General features: G+C 47.3%; 2 protein-coding genes across 4 annotated transcripts in view; both read left to right on the forward strand.

The window, feature by feature from the left end:
* Positions 1-5,576, forward strand: part of lipeb (lipase, hormone-sensitive b) — a 38,029-nt gene extending 32,453 nt beyond the window's left edge. For all 3 annotated transcript variants that reach the window (XM_079732486.1, XM_079732487.1, XM_079732488.1), the window contains one exon: positions 1,049-5,576. In XM_079732486.1, coding sequence (XP_079588612.1) covers positions 1,049-1,531 — 483 coding nt within the window. In that variant the 3' untranslated portion in view covers positions 1,532-5,576. The remainder of the gene's footprint in view (positions 1-1,048) is intronic.
* A 400-nt stretch (positions 5,577-5,976) lies between these two features.
* The window catches only part of tmem145 (transmembrane protein 145), a gene marked incomplete at both ends in the record, with an annotated part of 31,289 nt that continues 9,478 nt past the window's right edge, over positions 5,977-27,787 (forward strand). Inside the window, 10 exons of the mRNA XM_079758679.1 lie at positions 5,977-6,087; positions 13,279-13,353; positions 14,169-14,246; positions 15,118-15,204; positions 17,029-17,130; positions 22,057-22,141; positions 22,906-22,977; positions 24,138-24,206; positions 25,655-25,735; positions 26,440-26,518. Coding sequence (XP_079614805.1) covers positions 5,977-6,087; positions 13,279-13,353; positions 14,169-14,246; positions 15,118-15,204; positions 17,029-17,130; positions 22,057-22,141; positions 22,906-22,977; positions 24,138-24,206; positions 25,655-25,735; positions 26,440-26,518 — 839 coding nt within the window. The remainder of the gene's footprint in view (positions 6,088-13,278; positions 13,354-14,168; positions 14,247-15,117; positions 15,205-17,028; positions 17,131-22,056; positions 22,142-22,905; positions 22,978-24,137; positions 24,207-25,654; positions 25,736-26,439; positions 26,519-27,787) is intronic.

Consider the following 27,787-nt stretch of genomic DNA (forward strand, 5'->3'; position numbering starts at 1 on the left):
TATACAGTGTCGTGATATACAGGGGTGTGTAAAGCCTAACAATTTGCAATATGGTTTTGTTTTCTCCCTCTGGGGGACATCATAATAACATCCATGGTTGAGGAGCGTAAAATGTGCGTTGGGTACGCTGAGTGCTACTGCACAGCCACTTATTATTTCATCCTCTGTCCTAGGTATTCCACTGGCACACCGTTCATTATCCAGCCCCTCGTACATGGCTGTTGTTTACCCAGTTCTCCAGGGTTAGAATTATACATAATTGCGAAGAGAAAGGTCAAAACACTGCCTGAGAATCAAAAACAGTGGGTTATTGGTTTGCAACGTAACTTTATAAAAGCAAATGTTCAACCATAACTATATAAAACAAAAGGTCATATCTGACACGATTTTAAGACAGAACCACAGAAGTGATATACCGAAGGTGGGAATTCCAGGTTTAGAATTAAAAAAAGTCTACCACTTCCCATTTTTTCACCTTTGGGTTGGAAGAAAAAGGAGACATAAACTCTGAAAAATCTATATAAAGAGAGATCAAAAAGGAGCTTTGATGTGCAGGAATGTCCTGAAGGCGAGCTAGTGTTGGAAGTTATGCAAAGAGAGTGCGGGCCGGGTGCCTTCTCGACTCTCTAATACCTGATGTATCTTAACCACCTTCGCCGCCTGTTCCTCTCAGGCAATGGTTTGAGGCAGTGAGAATTGAATGGTGGATGTAGAAACATAAGAAGAGGGTAGAGGGGGAGAAACAGGGAGCTACACCAGGCTTCTCTCTCCACATATCCACATATCCTCCACATGTTTATTATGATTCTCGCCACGTATGAACAAGGCTCTCATTAGGGTTTTCCAACCCCCTTTTTCTCCTACCCTTTCCTTACATTCGTCCTACTTTTGGTCTTTCTCTCTCCATCCTACTCCCCATTCTCTTTCCGTCCTATTCCCCTCTCCTCATCCTTCTCTCCCTCTCTATCTGTGGCTCACCCGCCTCTCTTTCTCCCTCTCATTCTCCCTCTCCCTCTCCCCCCCCTCCCTCCCTCCCTCTCTCTCCCAGGCGTGTGCTCTGGACCCCATGCTGGATGACTCTGTGATGTTCGCCAAGCGCCTGCGCCGCATCGGCCGGCCCGTGACCCTGTGCGTGGTGGACGACCTGCCGCACGGCTTCCTAAGCCTGTCGCAGCTGTCCCGCGAGACCCGCGAGGCGGCGGACATTTGCGTGGCCCGCATCCGTGCAATCTTCACCCAAGAGGCGGGCAGCGCCGACACCACCGTCGCCACACCGCAGTCGGAGCCACGCAAGCACCGCAAGCTGGAGAGGACCCACAGGGCCTCCACCCTTCCAACCGACGGTGGTGGTGGTGGCGGTGACGGTGGGCCCGCAACTCCCACCCTATCCACGGGGGACAGCCTCTCCGTCGAGGGTGGAGAGGACGAGCCGGCTGAGGTCTCGGAGGTCTCAGAGGTGGGAGAGGGAACGGCGGCGGCGGAGGCAGAGCCGAGCCAGAACGGAGCCGAGGCCGGCGGTATCGGGGCGTAGAGGGGGCGTCGGGGGGATCAGAGAAAATACTTCTCCAAACCCTGCAGGTTGGGGAGGTAGAGTTGAGAGTAACGCTCAGTTTTGAAAGATGGAACAAAAAAGGCAGAGGGCCCCCTGATGCAGGACGCCCTCCCTCTGTTTTGAAAATTCTCTTGCAACCTGACGGAGCGCTGCCTAGCAATGCTGTAGACCGCCCCGCTCTTATAACAATCGATGTTTTCCCTCAGATAGAAGAGTTCTCTAGCAGCTGCTTTCTTCAACGACCAGCACACACACACACACAAACGGGCACGCATATGTCTGCACGCACACGCACATAACACACACACACACACACATACACAATCTTTGCCTTTAGACGGGGGAGACTCTGAGACGGGTGCGTCCGAGTGTTTATAAGTGGAGGCCGGAGCAGACGATTTGTCTGGGCCGTGGCATTTGTGTCCTAATCAGGTATCACTGGACCCGCGGTGCGACGGAGACATCGCTCCGCCTAAACGGCCGCTTGTCCTTTGGGATGTCATTCTAAATCACAGTTAATAACGTCACATTGGGCTGTGTGTTATGCCCTTTTGGCAGTTAATACGGCCCAATATCGGCTCCCTCTTCTCCAAATAGAATTACCAGGCTAAACAACATCTAACTTATGAAGGGTGTTGGGGGGGCTCAACTTGTTGAATTGATTCTCTTGTTTTTTGGGGACGACACTATTACAATACTAATACTCAACTATTGTTAAATATGCTGTTAATCTGAACCAGTCAAATGGCTCGAGGTATATTTCGTTTGCTACCCTCTTTACGCAGTATTATACCTCCAGGGTTTTCTTATTTTATGAATCAAATGTTTATGTATATTTTATTAGACTGAAACTTTGTTTGTGCAAAATATTGTTCTGGGCTCACTGTGTACCTTTCTCTTCAGCGGATGGCACTGTGGTTGTTGATCTCTGTTCATCCCATGCTGTGCGCTCTCTCTCTAATGCTTTGTGCTGAAGCATTTCAAAGTGCACACATACCATTTCCCTGTCTCGGTAGCTGCCTGGCTCCTACCAGTACAGTGTTGGTGGTTAGCGTCCATAATGCTCTCTCATTGAATCGATGCGTTTTAAAAAGAATGCTGAGATTCACACCTTTTGACAAGTGAGATTTGTGTCTTTATCAATGCAAGCAAGCCCTGGTTTTGGGTTTCTGTTTCGTTTTAAGAGATTTATGTCAACGGAAATGTTTGGAGACAAGACAGAAAATTGCTTTTGTGTTCTTTTTTTATTATTCAGGGTGTTAACGTTGGCACAGCCGAACCATAACTGCAAAGTAATGGATCATAGCAGGAGTGGTCTATCCCTTTCGCCTGCTTCCACGCTGATTGTGGCACACCTGTTACATGACAGCTACAATAATCGCGTTATTGCCTTAAACCATTCAAAACCATGTATTACTTTATGTATTGGGGTCCATGTAAACGCCCGCTTTCAACTGCGGAAGTGGAGTAAGATGAACCTTCTGTCCACTTTACACACGTTCCTGACCTCCCACCTCGCCCTCATACACCCCATCCAATGTGTGTTGTATGTTGAACGCAAGAGTTAGCATGGCCACTTCCTGTTGGTTGGGGGAGAAAAATGTAATGCTTAGGAAAAGCACAGGCTTTTTCCAAAACCTAAACAACAAGAAAAACCTTAAGGGCCTATAGACCCTGCAAATGGGTTCCGACAGAGGTTGTAGAAACCCATTAAATTCCTATTTTCCAGCCGCATGTAGATGATGATCCCCACTGCGCGCCCTGTGGTTCCACCAGCTGAGGGATGATTGGCTCTTGCTCCGGCGACCCTGGGACCCCGTTCAGCTGCTTCGCCGTGCAAAAATGTGTCCTTTCTGGAGGGTCAGTGTGTCTCCATCAAAGTCCAAAACTAAATATAGACGCAAACAACCACGGAGTGCCCCCACCCCCCCTCCTCTGCCGCGGCCCTCAGCCAGCAGCGGGGCTGGGTTGCCAGGTCTGGGGAGCCGGAGCCGCTTGATGAATGGGCTTTGGAAATGAATGGATGAATTCAGTGCAGCATAAGGCTTTTCAACACACACACACACACACACACACACACACACACACACACACACACACACACACACACACACACACACACACACACACACACACACACTAGAAAAAAAGTAGCAGGATTAGACCATGCTCGGTTTCTGTTCACCCAGAAGACTTACTGCCATAATACTGCCGAGTGTGATTGATGGAGAGAAACGGAAAGCTAAAAGGAAGAAGAGGAGGAGGAGGATGAGGATGGTAGCATCTTCCATAGAGAGGCTGGGGCCAAGTGTGAGCTTGCGGTTACCCCCGTGGTTCTCCCAGCCTGCAGAGATGGGAAGTTTGGTTTGTTGTTGGGCAAGTATGGGTTGGTGCGTCATACTTTCGTTGCATGGGGGAGGCTACGCATCACGCAAGTGTGGTTCCCATCTGCGTGTTCCTGTGTCTGAATGTCACGGCCCCACTACGAGGTGTGGGTTCTGGTGTCTGTGCTCCCGTTCTCTTCGTGGGGAAACATGACTTTGCTTGCTAGTCTCATGATGCGTATCGTTCACTTGTAAATGTTTTATACGTGATTGTGTTTTTAGTTTTTGAAAATCACTAGTTCATGCTGTCTGACTCTAAACAACCAACCTCTTAATGTAGTTGGTGGTGCTGACTTTAATAGAAGGTGAATTGTTGAATTAAATAGTCTTTTAGTCTCTCTTACATTAATATTGGTGCAGATCCTTTGGGGGAAACTCTAGGACAGACATTGTTTGTTAGAAGCTAAAACTACATTGTATTGTATAGTGGTGAGCCTCTGCATCGGTCGCCCGTGAGTGTGTCTCCTCAGTGTGTACGGGACCACCCCAGTGGACAGGAAGGGGATCCAGCAAACTCATCTCGCACACTATCTTGTCTATTACCTCGGCTGGGTTGATCCCTCTACCTGCCTCTACTGTCTTCAAACGTAGTGTGGACCCTTTATGCTGCCTATGTCCTAGACTGTCTACGTCATCCATGTTGTGTTTTGAGTGATGTGTGTTGACAGAATGAATAATTGGCACAAAACGTGTGTTTGAGAATTTCAAATAGACTTTCATGTCCCTGTAAGTAGGCTTTGGTTGTTGAGTGTAGAGTTGCTTATTGGTGTTAATTTATGTACAGCATACCTCTGGTTTTCCATGTCGAAGCTCTTTTCCCATTAGAGAATTCCTCAGCCCCATGATATTGTGTTAATTGAAAAAGATATCTGCAGGCATCAGCTTTCCAGGGTCTAACTAGGGTCAAGTTGAATCTGTGCAGTTATCCACCATCATTATCTTTTATCCTTTTAGTTTCGACTTCTCTGGCTTTCTAACTTCCTGATGTCTTTGTTCCTCGGGGAGCGGGGATATGACACCGCCACGGGTCAGCTGTGATGGAGTCTGCCAAGGTTGGCCCGTCAGCAGCCTCCACAGTCGTATGCCACGCCGATTATGGTTTTAAATGGAGCGCACTTCCACTGATCCCTTCATAATCATATCTCTCCCGCGCTGAACTGACCATGACCACTTCCCCGTTGTTTTAATTATCACATCACCGCCACACACACACACACACACACACACACTGTTTTGAACTGAAATTTGAGGGTGTCGTCGGTTGAGGAGTCGTATCCATTACCTACGCCGTCCTTGGAACTGGAGTCTGCGATGTCAGGCGTCCGATGACGTCAGTGCTCAGTAGGCCTAAATATTTTGCATGTATGAATAAAACTTCATGCCCATATCAAACACAAGCAAGCCATAGCCCTACAGACTCTAATCAATGCTGTAGAAGTACTTGAATACATATATTTATTCTTTTTTTTATTTTACAAAAAAATTAAACGAGTGCAAACCTGTGAAACAATGTGGTGAAGTGAAAATGTTTGATGCTTGTTCATTCAGATGTGATTATCTGGTGTGATTGATTTATGTAGACACCTGCAATTTCCGTGCAGGTTTGAATCAATTTTAAAACGTTATCATCTTTCCTTGTTGATTTGTATCAAAATAAATATATTCTACTATAAACCTTTCATTGTTTTGCCTTGTATTTTTTATAAAGGCGTTATTGGTCGAGGTCAGCATGCTGATATGCCTTCAGCATATCATGCCATTTAAACCAATATGACATTGTCAGACTTTAACTGCATAGTTATATATGGCTCTTACTAACATCAAGGTCTTGATTTGGATTTTAGATGAGAAAGAATCTGTGTCGGTGTGCGTTAAAGCGCGCCCCCCTCCGACTCAAATATTGGGGACACCTATCGACGGGGAAGGGAGCGCGCATCTTCTGTGCTCGAATTCACCGAGCAGCACTCACGGTTACCGTGTGCTCCCGGAGATCTGGGCGAGGGGAGCCAGTGGTCAGAACAGAGACGGAGGGGGAGAAAGATGGAGGTTAGGTTTTGTGGGAGACTTCTGTGCTTGGCCGCGTTGTTCACTGTCCTATGTGTCGATTCTGTCTTCGGGAAACACGTCAAAGGCATCGTCAACACCAAAGAGGTAAGGATTTGTTTCCTCACATTCATCACTGGAAATGCCACCGCCACCACAGACACTTATGATACTGTTGTAGGAACAGGATCCGACTGCATGGTCGCCACGCAGGTCTCCGCGGTGAGCTTTTCATCCGTCCCTGGTCAAGTTGAATCGGATATTTCGGTGGCTATTTGTGACCGTGTTCACCTATAAAACACAGAGGCAGCTCTGGGAATTTGCATGCCATCGGTATGCGTGTCGTACGCACCAAATCACCTTCGTTACTCGGTCTCTTTAGGATGAGCATTGCCAAAACTAACCGCGCCGGCTAAAGACGTACTGTCACGTTGAATCCACACATCTGCATCTCGGTCTTTCTCCATACGATTAATGTCTGTTTACCTTATAATTCCGTTGATTCTGAGCCTGGTCGTTACAGGTGTGCGTCAAATGCCTTCATGCGCGCACGGATCGCGTTGTTTTATGTACCGCTGTGTCACCCAGTTCCATCCACTCTGACCACTTGACATGTTTCTGATGAGGTCAAGTGTTTATCAAATCTTAACACGCCATCTGGTTGATGGTGTATATTTTTGTGTTCCCTGTTCGATGTGCCTATCCTTCGCCTACGGAGTGGCTTATGGACTATTGATAGAAGTTGCCTCTCTGACATTCCTATCCGTCTCCATACTCTTCATCTCAATTTACGTTGGCAGAAACAGCAGGCCTATAGTTCCCCATAACATGAATGATATTGGAAAGCTGTTAGGGAGTGTAAACCACTTCTGACAAGGTTATTCGTCGTTTAATGTCCACCTAACTTTTGTGCCTTTTTTTTAGGCCACACCAATTATTTATTTATTTAAGCATCCATTATAATTTGCTTCACAGAAGGTTGTTAATGTGCACGGAAGATAGAAGTTCAAATCGGGGCCCCATCATAGGCTAAATCTGATAAACTCCCCAGCAGTCTGGGAGAGTCAACGCCTTTAAACCCTCCAATCGTTATACTGCTGTGCCAAGCAGAGACACTGACACAGTCGGAGAGAGAATTTATTTACTATTCTTAAAAAAAAAAAAGAATCAATAGAAATTAAATGTGCATTGAAAAAAACCCACTAAAACTGTCATTTAAATGCTGGATCGATACTTTGGCATGTCAGTGAAATTGGCTCCATTTACTTGTAGTGTAGAACTAGATGCTTCCACGCCTGCGCTAGGAGACTGCTTGTATTTGCAAAAGAAAACACAAACTCTATCCTTGTTACAGCAGCATATAATGGACAGCTAGTGGAAACAAGATCTCCCCATTGGCCACGTTCTACCTGCAGGCATCCTTGAGCAAGATGCTCGATCCACATAGACCTGCCGCCTAATGACCTGTGTCTGGGAATGGAGTGCTAATGGTGTTTCTCAAAGTTGTAAATTATTCTGAAACATTCAATGAGGTAGTTTCCACCATACATTGTTGGGAGAAAATGCTGGTCTCACAGGTCTACAAGAAGGAAACGTTGGGTATTTGTGCAGATGACCAGCGGCAGCTGGGTTCGAGTTTGATTGAATCTGCTGTGTTGTGTTATTACACACACACACACACACACACACACACACACACACACACACACACACACACACACACACACACACACACACACACACACACACACACACACACACACACACACACACAGGAGAAGAAGGTCAGGAGATCAGTCAATCCATACGCTTTCAAACAAACATATCCTATATTGACTATTCCCGTTGACACTCGCATCATTAAAGACAGCATCTTAAACGGTCGCAGAGGCGGTTGTGATATCGTTCACACTCAAATAGGGGGCACTCTATCAGAGCTAGTGTTGAATTACCCTTGGACCAACTGGCAGCTTCCTACAGGCTCCACTGAGCACCTTATTGGCCTGCTGAAGCCTGGATGGCTCGTTTGATATTATCATCTCTCCTTTGATGTCATACAGTCATCTGTCTCTCGGTAGCTGCATCCCATCACACAGGAGGCCCTGGGAAGACTCTCACCGCTGTTTTGGTTTATTGGATAACCGGGAGCTGAGGAAGGGGGAGGGGGAGGGGGAGCCGTTTGATTGGCTGTGAACTTTGAAAAACCAATCTCCAGAAATGTTATGTTCGAATGAAAATTCAGTTTTCCCAGGTGAGGATGAGTAGAAGGAAAGAAGATGGAGCGATAGATGGATGGAGAGAGCGATCGATAGATACATACTTGGATACATCGAGAGAGATATAAATAGAGAGAGAGAGATAGTTAGATAGATTGTTTTAACACATCATCAGTCTTTCCTGTGCCAATCTTGCCCCAAGGTCAAGCAGTCTCTCTCCCTCTATCTCCCTCCGTCTCTCTCTCCCTCTCTTTCTTTCAATTTATTCCAAAAGACACTGACTCAAGCACAGCTGCTGAAATATGGAAGTTATTAGTGCAAGTCCAGGCGAGCGAGGGGTTCCCAAAGAGTTCAAGATGAACCGGTTGGAAGTAGTTCTCCAGTAGCTGACACAGAGCACAACACGATCTGCTCTCAACACCTGAGAGCAGGTGTGTGGTGCCAATCCCAGGCAGAGCTGTTAGTGTGGACGGTGGTCTGGCGGAGACGTACACGCCGTTAGGCCGTCTGTATCCTAGCAGGGAACAGCAGGCCGCCCTGGACACTAGTAAAACTGTTGTTAAAACAGCTCTTTGTGGAGCACAAGCAGAATAAAAAGGCAAAAAGATATAAAAAATGCATGAAAAAAAAGAAGCAGCCGGTTTGAGTCCAGCTGGAAAAGGCCATGGCAAGACAGACGGACAGAGAGGTGTGTGCTTGTGTGTGTGTGTGTGTGTGTGTGTGTGTGTGTGTGTGTGTGTGTGTGTTTGTGTGTGTGTGTGTGTGTGTGTGTGTGTGTGTGTGTGTGTGTGTGTGTGTGTGTGTGTGTGTGTGTGTGCGTGCGTGCGTGCGTGCGTGCGTGCGTGCGTGCGTGCGTGCGTGCGTGCGTGCGGGTTATAATGATTAGTGTAAAAAAAATCTGAGCCTTGATTAGAAAAAAAATATACATGAATCTACAGCATATTTATATTTTAATACGATTTTATGATCCTCTTGCATGGCTCAGTGTCGTCTCTCTCTTTCCTCTCAACCCCTCACCCCCTCACTCTCTCCACCTCTCTCTCTCTCTATCCACCTCTCTCTCTCCTTCCCTCCCTACCCTGAGGTTAAACCTTCCTCCAGACTTCCACTGACTGACTGGGTCAGGCCAAGTGATTTGTCTGCTGTAACAGTGGTGTTTTCTCAATTCTTTATCTTGGAAGTGAATCGACGTTGCAGGAGTTGTGGTGAAACTTTATTTGTTGGTGTAAAATCTATTTATGAGATTGATCCTTGTGTGTGTGTGTGTGTGTGTGTGTGTGTGTGTGTGTGTTAATTGTTGGTGTCAACTGTTTATGTGTGTGTGGGAGCAGTTCAACCTGAAGAATAGAAACAGTGGCTGGAGGTGTCTGCCTTTATCCCCCTGTAGTCCTCTTATTTCCCATGGCCACTGCATTGTGATTCAGAGTCATTCAACCACCTCTCCGTGCACATGTGTGTGTTTGTGTGTGTGTGTGTGTGTGTGTGTGTGTGTGTGTGTGTGTGTGTGTGCGTGCGTGCGTGTGTGTGTGGTTATCTGTATGTGCACGGACACCCCATTAATCAAGAGCTATGCCTCAATGCAGGGCAAGTAAAGCTATTTACTCCCCCCTCCTCTCCCCATATCTCTCCCTTTACCATCACTCTTTTTATCTCTCTCCCTCTCTCTCTCTTTTACTCCCCCAATCGCTTACTCTCTCTCCTCTTTGCATCCATTTTACTCTGTCCCCTCTCCCTCTGTCTCTCCGATTGTCCTTTCCTCTGTTTTCTGTCTTTTTTCTTCGTTCTCTTTGGATTTCTGTTTGCTTGCTAAGCCTCATTAACAATTAATTACCAATCAGCTAGTCAAGTCACCCCTGCACCGCTGGGCTGCTCAATGATTCATTAGCCAGGGTTACACAGCAGCATGGCCACACACATGCATGCATGCATGCATGCACAAACACACACACATAAACACACAATCACAAACACACACACACACACACCGATACTGACACACTGGCACACACACACACACACACACACACACACACACACACACACACACACACACACACACACACACACACACACACACACACACCCAAACCCCCTACATCACGTTGTAGAGGTAAGCAGGTGTAGCTGTAAGAGTTCATGACATTAGGGGAATAACTTGGCTCATGCCTTCACTGGGCTCCAAGCTAGCTTACATCATATGGACGATACCTGTTTGCTTCTCTGACCTTGTATGCCTTGTTATGGCAATCGATTGGAAACAGGCATTTTATAATTGTTAAATTGATGAAGTAAAAATACAAAATATTTACTGGTTATGGCATATAATTATATCTATATATGTCTATTTCGGATCATAATGAAATTAATACTTTATTCTTGGCTGCTTGTCAGAGGAGGCCGGCTGTTGAATTATATTTCTGACTTTTTACAGACAACTAAATGAACAACGTGATCAAGAATGCCTACACTCTAATGCCATCATGGATACATGCAATTTTCTATACTGTGAGCAGGGTATTATTAGCTATTATCTCAAGTGTCAATTGTCCTTTTGTGCAATGCAAAGTAATTATTGTCGGCGAGAGCCGTGACTAATTATCAATAATTAACAGATTAATAATAGAAGACACATTTTGCACATCAATGTATTGTTCAAGGCATTTGTTTATTCATGTTTATAAATAAACAACTGTTTATGCAGGTACATATAATTATTCAGTGTCTTATTTAATAGTCCTCATCTTTAAAAAAATATATCCCACACCCTCTATTATAGGTTCCATTAATAATAATAAACACTGTAATAACTCATATAATACCCTGGGACTGCAGCTGACTCCGGTCTGGCCGTTCAGTACGCTCTCCTCAGTGGTGCTGGAGAGCAAAACTTTGCTGGGGTATCGCACTGTATATCCTCCACATAGTGTATTCTCCAAACAGTGTATTCTCCACTGTGTCTGCCTGGACTAGCTCACAGCCCAGCATGGCGTACAGTGCGGCTCCGCTCACAGCAGAGCCGATTAGCATATCTTGCAGCGTGACATCCTCCCGTCAGGCCTCTCGTCGGCCACTTCATTCTGAGATGCGTCTCAAAATGGTATCGCAGAGATTCTTGTCTAGGTAATTGGTGTTCAAGTGAGGTGTGAGTGCGGGGCACGGGCAGGCCTTTGTTTGTGTATGTTGTTATGGGGGGTTTTCTCTCTGCGGTGGCAGTAGAAAGAGCTCCGGAGCCACGCTAATGATGTTCCAAGGGCTCTGAACGCTGTGCGGTCCGCTGAGAAGGTAAAGTGAAGGACGGTGGCAGAGAGATGACAGATTAAAAGTGCCTGTGCCTCGTCAATGAATGCTCTGGCCTTTTGATTTGATTAAGTTTCTATGGCAGCTGCAAACTCAGGCATGTGTAGTGTGGTGGTTGCCATGACGATGAGGTGGAATTGACGGCTTGGGCGGCCTGTGAAGCGAGACTGTGTGTTTGTGTGTGTGTGTGTGTGTGTTGTGTATGTGTATGGGTGTGTGTGTGTGTGTGTGTGTGTGTGTGTATGTGTCTGTGTGCGGGTGTGCGATTTGAGTTATGTGTTAAACCCATCTCACAGCCTTAATGAAACATGTGGTACCAAGAGTATAAACAAGGGATGTGTGTTTGTTTGGCTACATCTGTGCCCATGGTAGTGTGTGAGTGTTTGTGTGGGTTGGTGTGTGTGTGTGTGTGTGCATTTTAAGCTTAACAAGGGAGTCTTTCATAGCCATGGTCCGTAGTCAGTCAAACGTTACGACCCCCCCCCCCTTGTATCTCTCCATCTCCCCCAGACCCTTTCTTCTATTCTTCCTCTCTCTCTTGAGTTCTCTCCTTTTATTTTCTACTCTCTCTCCTCCTTCTGCCCACTCTGGCGATGATGCCTTCTCCCCGTCCCTCCTTATATTTCCTTCCTTACTGAATTCCTTCCATCTCCGTCCCTGTTGTCATGGTGACAGCCACAGGCGTTGTTAAGGGGGGGAGTTAAGTTAAGTCCCGGTAGCCCCTTTGCGTGAGTGTTGGACTCTGTGGTTGAGTTATGGCCCCCAGAGGTGGCAGGGGCAGGCAGGGGCGGGTTGAAAGAGGGCCCCGGCGTTGTTTAGGGTGATGTATGGCGGAGCACAGCGGCCTGCTAGCTACACTGCTTTGGTAGCACCTTATTTCTCCGCAGAGAAAATGACTGGCCCAGTTTATCTAAGAGAGAAGGGTGGGCATTAGTAATTACACTCTTATGGCACACACACACAGGGACACACACACACACGCACAGACTCACAGAAGTTCTTAAGAGAAAATACTGGGGGGAATAATTTTGATGGTTTAAAGGGTGATTGTGGGACGAGGTTAACTGAGTAACAGTTTCATGTGTGGTTGGAATATAAGGGAAATATAAAAATAAGGTTAGAGGCTAGCACGCTGAAAATGTGAAGTATGTCCGCTGTGTGTATTATGGGCTGGCCTGGTTTGCATTCCTTTTAATCTGACTCCATTAAGAGCGTCCCCTCTCCCAGCTGAAAACAGAACATGTATCCCAACTGTTTTATGCGCTGAGCTCTGGAACAACCCAAGTTGTACTTATTTGCCACGTTACGTTTGTTTCGTGAACGCTACAGAAGTGTGTGTGCCAGCAGTCTTCTATAAGGGACGCGGCGGAGAACCGCACCATCAGCACTATTATCTGGACCCCTGCCGCCGCGCCCCAAACCCAGTGGTACTGAGACTGGGAGGTCCCTCTCTCTCTGCTTTATGTCCTCGTTGTCCCAGCCCCCCCTAACCCACAAACCCAGTGGTACTGAGACTGGGAGGTCCCTCTCTCTCTGCTTTATGTCCTCGTTGTCCCAGCCCCCCCTAACCCACAAACCCCCCCCCCCCACCCCAGGCCTCTGCAACATCACTACCACATATGTCCTCACAGTAACTTTGTGGATTTTGACTCCCTCCCCTTCCTCAATCCAGTATTAAGATGCCAACTGCTTTTTCTTCCCCCCTTCTCTTTCCCCTCTCCTCTCCCCTTAATGTCTCTCTCTCCTTCTCTCTCTCCTTCTCTCTCTCCTCACGTCTCTCCTCCAGGACTGGGTTTTCCTCACACGCTTTTGCTTTCTAACTACAGAAGGGCGCCTTGACTTCCGGTTCCGCTACTCAAAGGTAAGAGATGGCTGGCGTGCGTTTGTGCGTGCGTGCGTGCGTGTGTGCATCCGTGATGATATGCATCCTTTTGTCACCATGTTCCAGCCAGCCATCACTACACAAAAGCTCTCCTGCGCCCACAGTGGCGGCTGATGACAACGTCTTCCACGGTCTTTTATTTGTTCTGTTGTTGTTTTGTCGCCTTCCTCTCTGACTGCTCTGTTTTGGCTCTTCTTCTTCTTCTTCTTCTTCTTCTTCTTCTTCTTCTTCTTCTTCTTCTTCTTCTTCTTCTTCTTCTTCTTCTTCTTCTTCTTCTTCTTCTTCTTCTTCTTCTTCTTCTTCTTCTTCTTCTTCTTCTTCTTCTTCTTCTTCTTCTCTAAATGAATGTTATCCCTTCTCTCAATCTTCTTGGTCCTCTGCTTTCATCTCCTACCTCTGGCTCTTACTACTGGTGCCACTATCGTATCCTGCTCCCTTCCTCTCTGCTTTCTCCATCTGCCCACTCTCTGTCGCTGTCTTGCGCGCTCTCTCTCTCTCTCTCTCTCTCTCTCTCTCTCTCGCTCTCTCTCCCTCCCTCCCGCTCCGTTCTTCATCTATTTTTCCCCTGTGTGTGAGTGTGTGTCTCTTACCCTCTCAATATCTCCCTTCTTGTCTATGACGCTCCTCTCTGTTTTAACATTCCCTGCATTAACTGTTGTATTGCCCTGAGACTTTGTTGGCCAAAGTGATGTCACGTCACTTTCAGTGCCCCCCCCTCACCTCCTGTCATCCTGCAGTTTTCTGTTCTCTCTCTCTCTCTCTCTCTCACTCTGGTATTGTGTCTCTTCCTGCAGTCTCGCTGCTGTCAGAACATATTGCTCTACTTTGATGACAGCTCTCAGTGGCCAGCTGTGTACAAGAAGCCCGATAAGGTGATATGTATAGATGTGCATGTGTATCTGTGCGTGTGTGTGTGTGATTGAGCTCTCTTTCTTTTGCATAATAATTTATATAATGTGATCGGTGATATGCAACCTCAACACAATTTGATCAATTGTTGAGGAAGCAAAATTTGAAGGCTAAAGTTTTTTCCTGAATCCCTTCCCCTCCATAGAAAAAAACAGGAATCCCAATTTCCATTGCAGACTTAATTTTTTTGCAACACATTTTATATTGAAACCAACATTGTCCTTGCCACCAATTAATGGTAGCGGGGGAATGACAACATTGCATAGTGTGCGAGCCATGCCACTCTCTGTTGCCCAACTCAGTCTGACACCCCGTCAACAGCTCAGCCAAGACATTTTATTTATTTATTCATTTTCAAAAGGGGCCCTCTTGTGCTTGTTGACTAGAACAAACACCTCTGTGTAAACAGGGCTCAGACGGGGAGAGATGGATAGGATTGAGTCATTGTTAGCATTGTTAAGTAGCATAGATCCTTGTTATGATACTATATATCCATAGTGGCATATATACTCAGAGTAGCATATAGCTACAGTAGCTTATTGCAAAAGTAGCATATAGTTATAGTACAATAAAGCCACAGTAGAATATAGTTATAGTAAAATAAAGCCACACTAGCATATAGTTATAGTAAAATAAATCCACAGTAGCATATATTTATAGCAGCAGTTTGTGACAGTAGCATATAGTTATAGTAGTATAAAGTGACAGTTGCATAAAGTTAGAATAGAAGAAGAATAGCATATTTCTATCGCACATCACGTTGACTGTCTGTTCATTGCTAGCAATTTGCTAGCTAATGTCTGACCTCTAAATGCCCTTGCCGGATCTTTCCAGAACTGTTACCAGAAGGAGGAAGTGCTCCGACCAGAGAACAACCAGGTCATCAACCTCACCACACGCTACACCTGGTCTGGCTGTGTGGTAAGCACACACGCACACACACACACATACACACATACCCACACACCTGCACACCTACACACACACACACACATACACGCACACACATATGAACAGGCAGGGTGTAAGGAAATAGGGCGAGTCTCCTCCGGTTAGCCGTGACACAGAGGGATCCGTGCTCAAGAGTCCCTTGTAACAGAATCTACTCGTGCAACACCTGGCTGACCGCCTCTGGATCTGACCTCTGACCCCTCTGCCAGGAAGTGCTCTAGTATGTGTGTGTGATCTGTGTTGGTTTACATTACGTATTTGTTGAACACTACCTGACTGCACGCATATGAAACGGTTTGTGTGTTTGTCTGTCTGTGAGCATGCACACATACGTGCCTGTGCACATGTGCATCACAGAGATAGAGAGAGAGTTTGCGTTTTGTGAGAGAGAGACATTGACTAACACCACCACATCTTCAAGTGAGCGACACCTCAGTCAGTTCCCTGGTGTGAGTCCCTCATCCCCTTCATTAATCACACACTCTATCAGCCTTGGTGGCTCTTAGCAAACTTTCCTGCTTTTTATAGTTTTTCAATAAGCAGCTCTTGTTCCTCACTTTGTAGAGCGTTATTGCTGTGGGCGAGTGCAGTGGGAGACGCTTCGTTGTTGTCATATTCTGCCCTCAATAACAGCGTGAAATATGTTTGTGTCCTCACTTCTCGCCTCGCTGTCGGTTGTGATAATTCGGTGTCTCGGAGGTATATCTCTGTCTCCCGCGCCGTCCCTTGACAAAAACCCAAGCCTGGCTTCCTCCTGTGCTCTCGCTCTCTCTCCTTCCTCTCCGATTTGTTTTTCTCTCTCGCTCCCTTTCAAACCACTTCTCTATCTCTATATCTCTATATCTTTCTGTAACCCCTCTCTGGGCATTTCTCTTAATCTCTGTCCTTTCCCACCATTTTTTCCTTTTCTCTCTCTATATCTCTATGTCTCTCTATATCCCCTCTCCGACCATTTCTCTATTTCTCTCGTTTTATCCCTGTTCTCTCTCTATATTCACTCCCCCCCCATGTATCAGTGTCTCTCTCCCCTCTCTTTCTCTGTGTCTTGCTATATCTCTCTCTCTATCCCCTCTCCCACCATCTCTGTATGTCTCTCTCCCCTCTCTTTCTCTGCCGCTTTCTATCTCTCTCTGTCTGTGCATTCTCCCACCATTTCTTTGTCTCTCTTCTCTCCCCCTCCCACCATGCGTGTGTGTTTCTCTCATTATATCTACTTCACCCTGTTCTATTTTTCCCTTCTGTCTTTTCTTCCCTCTTTTGGATTCAGTCTCACTCCACCTCCTCCTCCGATTTCTCTCCATCTCTTCTCTCCCTCTGACTGCCTCAATGTCTATCCTCTTCTTTAGTCTATCTCCACCTCTCTCGCTCTCTCGCTCTGTCAGTTTGGATTTCAAATGTTCTATTTCAGTGTGTGTTACCAAAGCAAAAGAAATACACAATATATAACTATGTATGTTTAAATTATGTAATCCTTTATGTGTTTTCAACGTTTTCAGTCGGCTTATGTAGTGTGCGGTACCACAGATCAATCAATCCTCTGATTTTTCTCCGATATGTTTAAAGTAAAATGTTTCCACCAACAATTTCCTCTCAATTATTTGAAGTACTGACATACTCACTATATGTTTCTCCTTCCTGACTCACTCTCTTTCTCCATCTATCCCATCTATCTCCTCCTCTCTCACCCATCCCTCCACCCTCTCTCCATCCATCTGTCGCTCCCTCCCTTTCTCCCCTCCCCCTTCTCTCTCTCTCTTTCTCTCTCTCTCTATCGCCCTAATGTCTCTCGTCCAGGTGGAGGAGGATGGGGACGAGGAGGTGCTCAGCTGCGTGGGCGGACGTAGTTTCCGCTCCGTCAGGGAGAGGTGGTGGTACATTGCGCTCAGCAAGTGTGGGGTGAGTAGCACTGACCTCTAAACTCCCAATTCCCCACCTCCCCCCCTCAAAGCTCCCAACTCCAGCCCCCCTCATCTCCAAACCCCAAACCTCTAACCTGTCACTCAGAGATGGTGGTGGGGGGTAGGGGGGGCAGCACGCTCCCAGTTGGTTGCCTTGGTGACGCCTCAGTTGGCACCGCAGAACACACACACAGGCAGTGACACAGTAGCTTGTGTGTGTGTGTTTGTTTGTGTGTGTGTATGTGTGTGTGTGTATGTGTGTGTGTATGTGTGTGTGTGTGTGTGTGTGTGTGTGTGTGTGTGTGTGTGTGTGTGTGTGTGTACATTTAATTGTGCACTATTACTGCAGGCGTGCAGCAGAACACATGTTATTTTCCCATCCCTCATCTATCTCTTTCTCTCTCTCTCGTTCTCTCTCACTCTCTCTCTCTCTCTTTCTCACTCTCTCTCTCTGTCTCTTTGTTTCTCATTTCGTCTCTCACCCCCGTTTGTCTTTTTGTGTGTGTGCATATTTTGAACTGTACTCAACACACAAGCCGACTATCAACCTAATGAGCATCATCAATCCTCCCGACATGCAGAACATATTCCTGCAGTCCATTCTGGGCTTCTGTCGGCATTTCGTCAACTCAGTGGTGAGGCAGTATCCAAGTCTCAACGCTCCCTCAATACCCCTGTAATGACCGTGGTACTATTAATATGGTAATGCACCTGCAACGTTAGGAAGTTGTTTTACATGAGCATGACCTGGTCCTGGCCCTGTGGGAAAGCAGTCATTAAGCACAGCGTACATACATGTATCATGATACTACTACTGGGTCAGAGATGATCCACCGGTCGATGAAGTAGGGAGAATATTTAGTATGTTAACCTCAGCTCCATTTGTGGACTCAGATCAGGAGCCCAAGGCAAGGCAAGGTTTATTTATGCAGCATCCTTCAAACTCAAAGTGCACAAGCTAGGCAGGCGGCCACAGACGGACAAACCGACATGCAGGCGGGCGGACAGACATTTTGTTCTACGAGATTTCAGAAAGAATCTTCAATCCTAAAATGGAGATATGTGTTGGTTATAACATAATCAGAACAACCCATACTTATGTTGTTTCAGGACCACTCCTTGATCCGTCTATCTTTGATGCCTACAACATTAGCGTTACCCACCCAACACACACACGCACACACACACACACACACACACACACACACACACACACACACACACACACACACACACACACACACACACCGGACATACACAAACACACACACACCGGACACACACACACACACATGCACACACACACACACACACACACACCGGACATACACAAACACACCCACACACACACACCCATACACACACACACACACACACACACACACACATAAACACACACACACACATAAATACACACACACACAAACACACACACACACACACACACACACACACAGTAGGCACCGGTCCCCTTTAAGGCCTGCCATTGGATGATGACACCCCTGTCACCGTGTTTCTTGTACCTGTCACTGGAACATGGCATGCCACCTGTTAAACTATTCCATTTCATGGTTGTGTGAGTGTGTGAACCCTATGGTATTACGCACCGATCAGGTGTGACTTTACTGCTGAGCCACTCCTGCCCCCACCGCTCCCTATTGATTAGTAAGCCTGGGGGACTTGGGAGCATTGACTGGGCCAGTAATGGGAGCGGGCTAACGATATTCTCGTAGGAGGGGACCAGCTGCTTATCGCTGTACATTCTTTAGTTTGAGATGTGTTGTGTTGTGTGAGGTAAGCAGCAGCAGCAGATACTGTTAGCTCAGGATAGCGAAGGCCCTGTAATGTCCCCCCCAACTCATAGTTATAGTACGAGCCCTGCTCAGAGACTGCCTCAATCAAAGTGTGACTGCTGTGTGTATTCTCTAGTGTGTGTTCCAGTTTGTCGTCCATTTTATCGGGTGTTTGCGTTTTTGAGTGTGCATGCTTGTGTGTGTGTTTGTGTGTGTGTGTTAGTTAGTTTATTTTTTCTGTATGTGTGTGAATGCTTGTGTGTTCGTGTGGTCGTGCATGTGTACACATATTGTGTTGCTAGTGCTTGGCTACATTCAGGTCTACAGCAATGGCGATGCAGATGTGTGAGTCTGTGTGAGGTTGTGTGTGGGCACAATGTTGAGTGTGTTGTGTTTTGTGTGCATGTGTTTATGTGCGTGTGTGTCGATTTAGAGAGGGGCATAATTAGAGCAGATGCTTCCCGCGCTGAGTGCTGTGGTGTCAGGCCATCGGCCTCTCACAAACACACACTGCTGCTTCTGCCGGATGGGCAGTCAACTCCAATTGGTGCACCAACACACACCACACACACACCACACACACACACACACACACACCACCACACACCACCACACACACCACCACACACCACCACACACACCACCACACACCTCACTGTATACCTCACCACACACACATCACCACGCACCTCACCACTATGCACACCAACAAGCAAACCACTGCACCACCGTCTGCCTTGCCTTTTCTGCATGTCCTTGCGCTCTCTCTCTCTTCCTGCCATTCTCTCCCTCTCTCTCTCTCTCTCTCTCTCTCTCTCTCTCACCCTCTCTCTCCCCCTCTCTCTCTCGCTCTCTCTCTCTCTCTCTCTCTCTCTCTCGCTCTCTTGCTCTCTCTCTCTCCCTATCTCACACCTCTCCCTTGCTCTCTTGCTCCGTGTTGGGCCTCGTGTTTCATACCCTCTTGGCGCCAACCGGTTGCCATGGTGCCCATTTCCTTTAACTCTCATGTCTTCTCCCCTCTTGTTCCCTGTCACCGTTTCGTCTTTTTCTCCCCTGCTCCTTCTAACGTTTTAACCATTCTGTCCCATCCTCTCTATCTGTCCATCTATTTTGTATCTCTCTCTCTCTCTCTCTCTCTCTCTCTAAACCTTTTTGCTCACTTATTCCACTTTGACACTCCACATCATCCCCTCTTTGTTTCTGTGTTTTTGAATTATTCACGTCTCCCCTCTTGTGTTCTCTGTATAATTCAGTCTCTAGCGGGCCGAGGTAATGTCATACGCTGGCCCTAAAACCAAAGGCATGTCCTCCACAGCTGCCCAGGTGTAGAGCTGCACGCGCAAGAGCAGATCACTTCTTTAGTTCTCAGTTTTATCGGACCAGTAGTGATTGAAGAGCAAGCATTTCTGTCGAGGTTTCAAATTAAAAGTCTTGATTGTAGCCTTTATTTGAAAATAAGCGTGTCGTATAATAAACTACTGAGTAACACCCATTGACAACTGCTGGTGCTTTTACAAAAAGACATTTAACACAGCCTACCCAACTTTAACGTTGGGGGGGCTATGACTTTGTTTGCCCTGCTTTGACAGCTCTGTGAAAAGGGTCCATTGTGAATGTGGGTAATCCTCACTAGAGTAGTCTGCTGGCTCGTGCCCTGGTACATGAAAGCAGTAAACTCATAATTAATGTTGTGAGTGACACCTGTGTTTGTCCTGTGATGACACCTCTGTGAAAAAGGTCTCTTGAGCGTACTTCATGGTGGTTAAACCCGCTGCCCAATCAGCCGAGTCCTCAGAACATGGATCACCCACATTCGCTTTTCAGGACTTGTACTAAGTGGAGGTGATGTTTATTTTGACTAATGTTTTGCTCTTCAAGGTTTCGATTTTTCCAGTTGGCCCTGGTCCTCTGTGTGTTCTACACCTTCAGCCAACCTTGAGTTTCACTCGCGTGGATCTTGCTTGAAGAGTAACTAATAAAAAGTTCTCTCCTATTTTAATTTACATTCAACATATCACCGGCTGTCTGTGCTGTCCCCGCTTGGCCCCGGACCCTTCCGGTCCAGACCCCTTCGGTTCAGGGGCCTGTGTCGTTGTGGTTGATGAGCACTGTCCTCTGCGCCCACTGCTGCACCATGGGCTTGTCTGCCCTCAGCGCTCTCTCTCCCATTGCACCCACTTTGCTTTCTTATTCCAGATTTATGTCCACCATACGTATTTTTTGATTCTTTCCTTCTCTCTCGTCCTCCCTATCCTGATATATATCTTTTTGACCGGTCTCTCTCTCCGTTGTGTCAGTATTGATTGTGGAGCAATGCTCTATGCTTCTTGCCCTTTTGTGATGGAGGGATTGTGATGGAGTCAGGCCTTCGGCAAAAACAATCACAGTATCTCTTAATTACTGTTCTTTCTGTTTTCTTCATTTTCTTTTCTTTCCATGCATCTTTATTTCTTTAATTCATTTTCTGTTCTGTATAATTTTGGTTTTTATAACACATTTTTTATCGATTTATTTTAAGCTGTCCTGCCCGGCCCTTCCTTTTCCCATAACCATCGAGTTTTAACTCAAGGTTTTATTTGCACAAAATGTGGAGATTACATCACCATTTTCCCTCCTTCATTCACTTAATTCTCCTCTCTCTCTCCCTCCCTCTCCGTCTTCCTCTCTCCCTCTCTCCCACTGCCTGCCTATGAGATGGTGCTTCTCAAACCACGAGTGCGACGCAGGATCACGTTAATAATTGCTCTAATAATTATTGAGCGGATTACATGGTGCAGATAGACGGGAGAATGCTCTGCGCTATCATTTAATTAGCCATCTCCAGCACTGTCCCTTCTGGCTGTGACTCTGTGACACACTCACAGCCCTCTCTGCTGAGCAATCACATCGGTCCTAACCTTTTCTCCTCCCGTATATTCACATAACTTGTATTGATGAACTGTATGGCGATTCAGATAATATGTTGTCATCCCTTGTTTGGATTTTAGTTCCTTGAAGGCCAGAGTATATCTTGTTATGGTGTACACCCTTCTGGGCCTGTAGGTCCATGTTGAAGGACTTAGTATTCCCCCTGCCCCTCTCACCCTCTCTCTTTATCTCTGTGTCTCTCTGTGTCTCTGTGACTTCTGCAGGGCGAGGGCTTACAGCTGGAGTATGAGATGAAACTAACCAACGGACAGTCCTTCTGGACCAAGCATTTCTCCGCGGATGAGTTTGGTAAAGAGCGATTAGACAGGACCGAGTGAGAGTCAACAGAGAGGACAAAAGAGAGAGAGACATACAGAGAGGACGAGAGAGAGAGAGAGAGAGAGAGAGACATACAGAGAGGACAAGGGAGAGAGAGACATACAGAGAAAACGAGAGAGAGAGAGACATACAGAGAGGACGAGGGATAGGGAGACACACTGAGAGGACGAAGGAGAGACAGACATACAGAGAGGGCAAGCGAGAGAGAGACATACAGAGAGGATGAGCGAGAGAGAGAAAGGGAGAGAGATTATGGAAGGTATCGCTGATGGCACAAACCAACACCATTTAGCACGGCCAATAAAGCACACTGAACTGAACAAATTAAAATAATGAAGGGATGGCTGGATGAATTAATGATGATGGATGAACTGAGATGAAAGGATGAGAAGCGAAGACGCCGCCTGTCTAGCTGTGTTTTTCCTGCATCATCTACGTATGATTCCCCCCCCCCATCTCTCCTTCTCTTGCTTTTCTTGCTCTCTTTATCTCCTTCTCTCTCTCGCTTGGGTTTGCTGTCTCTCCCTCAACTAATAAATTCTGGTTCCCTCTCGCCTCAACCAATTTCTTCCTCTTAATTTCCCCTCTCTCCTCTCTTCCCCTCTCTGTTTATATCCCTCTCTCTCACGCTCTGTCTGTCCCTATGTGTTCCTCCACTTACAAGTTATTTTTGCCTCTGTTTCCCCACTTTTGGTCTGCAATCTGCCCCCCCCCACGCCATCTCTCCGTCGCAGGGATCCTGGAAACGGACATCACTTTCCTGGTTATCTTCTCCCTGGTGTTCCTCCTGTCCTGCTACTTTGCCTGTAAGTAACTCCCTCCCTCCCTCCCTCCGTCCCTCACTCCCTCCATTAACCCCCCATGTCCTCTCATCTTCCTACATCTCTCCCTCCCTCTCCCTCGCTCTCTCCCTCCCTCTCTTTCTCTCTCGCCTATGCTCCCTCCCTTCCCCCCTGTCCCCCCAAACACACACACACACACACACACACACACACACACACACACACACACACACTCTGGCTCTCTCTTGTGATTTCCACGAGGAGACCAATTTAGGTTCTCTATATTTATATATTTCCGTGCCGGTGCGAGCCAGCCATCGCAGGCCTCGCATGCCTTGAATTCTAACATCTCTGGATGTTTTTCACGTAAGGGTAAGAAGCACTCTATCTCCTCCGCTGTTGCTGTTCCTGAGGCTGGATAAAGGGGGCGTGAACCGTCTCCTCCCAGGGGGGTCGGGGCTTGGTTCCTGGATGGGTAGGGGTGTCCATCACACTGGCAAACTGGGCTTCATCAAGTGCCAGGCAAACATTTTTTATGTTTTATTTTAGGATATCTAGACCTTTGTAGCAGTGGTATTGTCAGGTCATTAATAAAAATAATATTCTGCTTTTAATTGTTATGATGAGAAATGTCAGTTCTTCTGTTTTTTTTTGGAATTTTATTCAATCTAAATGGGAGATCATTTTGAGGGCTGGCTTGCTAAAAAGTAGCGTTATTCAAATTTCGGTACAGTGTCTCATATTACATAAAACTGTAAATTCAGTCAAAAGTGAAAGTTGAATCCATAAGAGGATTTATGCCAGCTGTATTAAATAGCACTTTTCCTCAAACAGCACAAATGACTTAAATACACATTAACCCAGTGTTCCCCCCGGGGGGCTGCAGAGAAGCAAAGGAAAGAGTGTTTACGATTTCAAACGAACGCGTCTACAGTGGTTTCCCCCTATGGATGTAAATCAAACCGCTATACCTTCAATCTATCACGCTGAGCTCCTTGTTCTTTCATTTCCTTCCATCTCCCCCCCCCCCCCAACACACACACTCACTCTCCATCTCTCCATCTCCTCACCATCTGCTTCCCCATATCTCCATACCTTTTATGTCCCTCTACTCCTCCCCTTCTCCCTCTCACCCCCCGCTGCCTCCCTTATTCTCTCCTCTTCTGTTTGTTTTCTCCCTATAGACAATCTGAAGGGAAGACAGCTCTTCCACACAACCTACAAGATGTTTATGACAGCGGCAGGTGTTGAGGGTGAGAAAAGCATAGCAAGCACATGCACACATGCATACACACACACACACATGCATGTACACACACAAATGCACACACACACACACACACACACGGCCCACACATCAGAATCCACAACAACCAACAAAAACACTGACACGCACAAACACACACACAAACTTGCTTGTGCACATAAATGCCCACATATATATACACACACATTTTAACATCTTCGTCCTTAAACCAGCGAGAATATTTTGACACGTACATACGCACACATGCATGTACATGTGCACATCCACACTCATATACCACATCAACAAACCTATTACCCTGTGCCGCCCACACACACACACCCCCCCCCCCCCCCCCCCCCCCCCCCCCCACACACACACACACACACACACACACACACACACACACTCCAGTGCATCCCAACAAGCACATCTCATACCCTAATCCCCGCTTGAGACTAACACCACGCTCCTCACCAGCAGTGAGCAGCACCTGGCCAGGCTGCTTGCACTCTGCTGCATGGGCCAGTCAAGCATGATGATGGATTTTCTGACTCTCCCTTCCTCCCTTCCTCCCTCCCTCCCTCCCTCCCTCCCTGACCCCCTGCACCTATAACTCCCTTCTCATCTCTCCTTCATCTCACTCTTTCTGCTGCCCTGGTTTTTCCTTTTCTGTCTGAACCCCCACCTCCCCCCCTCCTCCCATCCTCCCTCCCTCATATCCTCCTCTCTCTTCTTCCTTCCCTCTCTGTTCTTCTCCTTCTCCTCTCACCTCTCACTTTAACTCCCCATCTTGATGATTCTCTCTGCCTTGCTTCGTTCTCTCTCTCTCTCGCTCTTGATCTCTCGCTCTCTCTTTATCTCCCCCTCTCGCTCTCATTTGGTCTCTCTCTCTCTCCTTCTCTCTCTCTCTCTCTCTCTCTCTCTCTCTCTCGCTCTGTCTCTCCCTGTCTCTCTGTCCTCTATGCTATCTCATTCTGTCCTCTGGTCTCCTTGTTCCCCTTTTTCAACTCCCCTGCCTCCTCCCTTCTCTCTCTCTCCCTCCTCTCACACTTTCTGATGTCCCTCTCTTTTCTATTATCGTTTCCTCGTTCCGCCTTTCCGTCTGTCTATCTTCTATTTGCCCTCCCCACTTTCCTTCTCATCCACCTCCTTTTCTCTCTCACTCTCTCTCGTCCGCTGTGAATTTGCTCCTCATCTCTTCTTCCTCTTCTTCCGGTCTCATCTCCACTTTTTATTCTCTTCTTCCCTGCCCTCATTTCTTCTCTTCTGCTCTCATCTCTTCTTCTCTTCATCTACAACCCCTACTTCCACTGTATTCTCTTTCCCCATCCCACTCTTCTACCCCCACCCCTGCTACTACCACAACCTACCTCTCTGCACCCTTCCCCTCCCTCTCTCTCTCTCTCTCTCTCTCTCTCTCTCTCTCTCTCTCTCCTACTTTTCCTTTGTTAGTCCTCAGTCTGGCGTTCCACTGTATCTACTGGGACCTCTACGCCCATGATGGCATTGGCAACGGCAGTCTGAAGTTAATGGGTAAGTTCTTGTTCCCCACTTCAACACAGAACACACACATACACAGAGACTTATACACACACACACACACACACACACACACACACACACACACACACACACACACACACACACATGCAGAGAGACCCATACACACACACACGCACACACAGATATACACATACACAGAGACCTATATACACCCACCATAACACACGCACACACAAATTCACACTCACACACAGGAAAAAAAACACATACACACACACACACCAATGCCAATTAAGCAAAAACAGACCAGCAAACAGAGACAGACCTGTCCTGCATACTCAGAAATGAGCACACGCCCTGGCCGAGTGCGCTCAGTGACGGCGGCGGGTGGATGAGTGGTACATGATGGATGGAGGGGGGCTGTAGGGGGGGCAGCATGAATGGTACCTGGTGTGAAGGGCGGGAGAGTGAGGGAGTGTCTCTGTGTTTGCGTGAGTGCGTAAAAAAAGTGTATGCGTGAGTATGTGTGGAGCACTGACCCGATTTTATCTCCCCTTATGGTGTTACAGATTTGGAAACCACAACCTAATTACCCACTCTCTCTGTGCCTCCCTCTCTCTCTCTCCCTCTCTCTCTCTCTCTCTCTCTCTCTCTCTCTCTCTCTCTCTCTCTCTGTCTCTCTTTCTCACTCCTATCTGCTATCTCTCCCATTCTTTGTTCCTTTTTGTCTCCAGGGAAATTATTGTTTTCCGTCAGTTTCTTGGTGTTCCTGCTTATGCTTATACTGCTGGGAAAAGGTTTCACTGTCACAAGGTGGGTGTTGGTGTGCAGCTGTCTGCGGGCTTGGGCCTGTGTTTAGCATTTGTTTTGTAAAATTTTTTGTTTCTGGTTCCTGGTGTGTGTGTGTGTATGTGTGTGTGTGTGTGTGTGTGTGTGTGTGTGTGTGTGTGTGTGTGTGTGTGTGTGTGTGTGTGTGTGTGTGTGTGTGTGTGTGTGTGTGTGTGTGTGTGTGTGTGTGTGTGTGTGTGTGTGTGTGTGTGTGTGTGTGTGTGTGTGTGTGTGTGGTGTGTGTGCATGCGTGCGTGTGTGTGTGACAGAATGGCCGTGTGGCAGTCTTGTCACACAGTGTCAGTGTTGCTATCACTGCATTACCGGCTCCCCTTGAGATGTCACGTCAGCTGGAGGAAGTCAGTGTTGTGACTGCAACACTGTGGTCCAGAGCCTGCCTGCCTGTCTCCTTCCCTCCCTCTCTCCCATCCCTCTCTCCCTCCCTCCCCTCTCTCCCATCCTTCCTCCCTCCCTCCCCTCCTTCCCATCCCTTCTCCCCTCCCTCTCTCCCTCCCTCCCTCCCTTCCTCCCTCCCTCCCTCCCTCCCCTTCCTACCTCCCTCCCCTCCCATCCCTCCTCCCCTCCCTGTCTCCCTTCCCTCCCTTCCCTCCCTTCCTCCCCTCCCACCCATCCCTCCCCTCCCTACCTCCCTCCCCAAACATCCCTTCTCCCCTGCCTCTCTCCCTCCCCTACCTTGCTCCCTCCCCTTCCTCCCTCCCTCTCTCACTTTCCCCCCAGTCCCCCCCAACCTGCATCTGTGGATGGATTGATTCAGAAGGACGTGGAAGTAAACACCTAGTTATTTATGCCAAATGTTCTGCCAAACAGACTAGCACTGGGAGAAAATAGTGGGCGTTTGGCCTCAATATGCGCAAAGTGTCTCGGAAATAATAACCCAAAAATAGTATAAAAAAAAAAACGAAAGTGAACAAAGACTGATCCAGAAGTCTCACACATGCACACATGTGAGGAAAAATATATAGACATGGTGGTAAGCTTTTGACACAGACACACGGACACGCAGACACACAGACACACACTGGGCCTAAATAGCCTACTGCTATCGTGCTAATCCACCAGGATTCTGTGCTGCAGCTAGCTTAGACGAGCCTGAGAGAGGGACATGCTGGACCGCTAGGAGTGGTCCGGGTTTTCTGGTTGATCAGCTCCTACTGATAGGGGTGCGGCTCTCCTTGGACGCATCGGTGTGTGACCGGCAGGGTTTTATAGTCAAAACAACCCTGAAGCAGACAG

The sequence above is a fragment of the Pollachius pollachius genome (genome assembly GCF_949987615.1).
Source record: "Pollachius pollachius genome assembly, chromosome: 1".
Classification (NCBI taxonomy): Eukaryota; Metazoa; Chordata; class Actinopteri; order Gadiformes; family Gadidae; genus Pollachius; species Pollachius pollachius.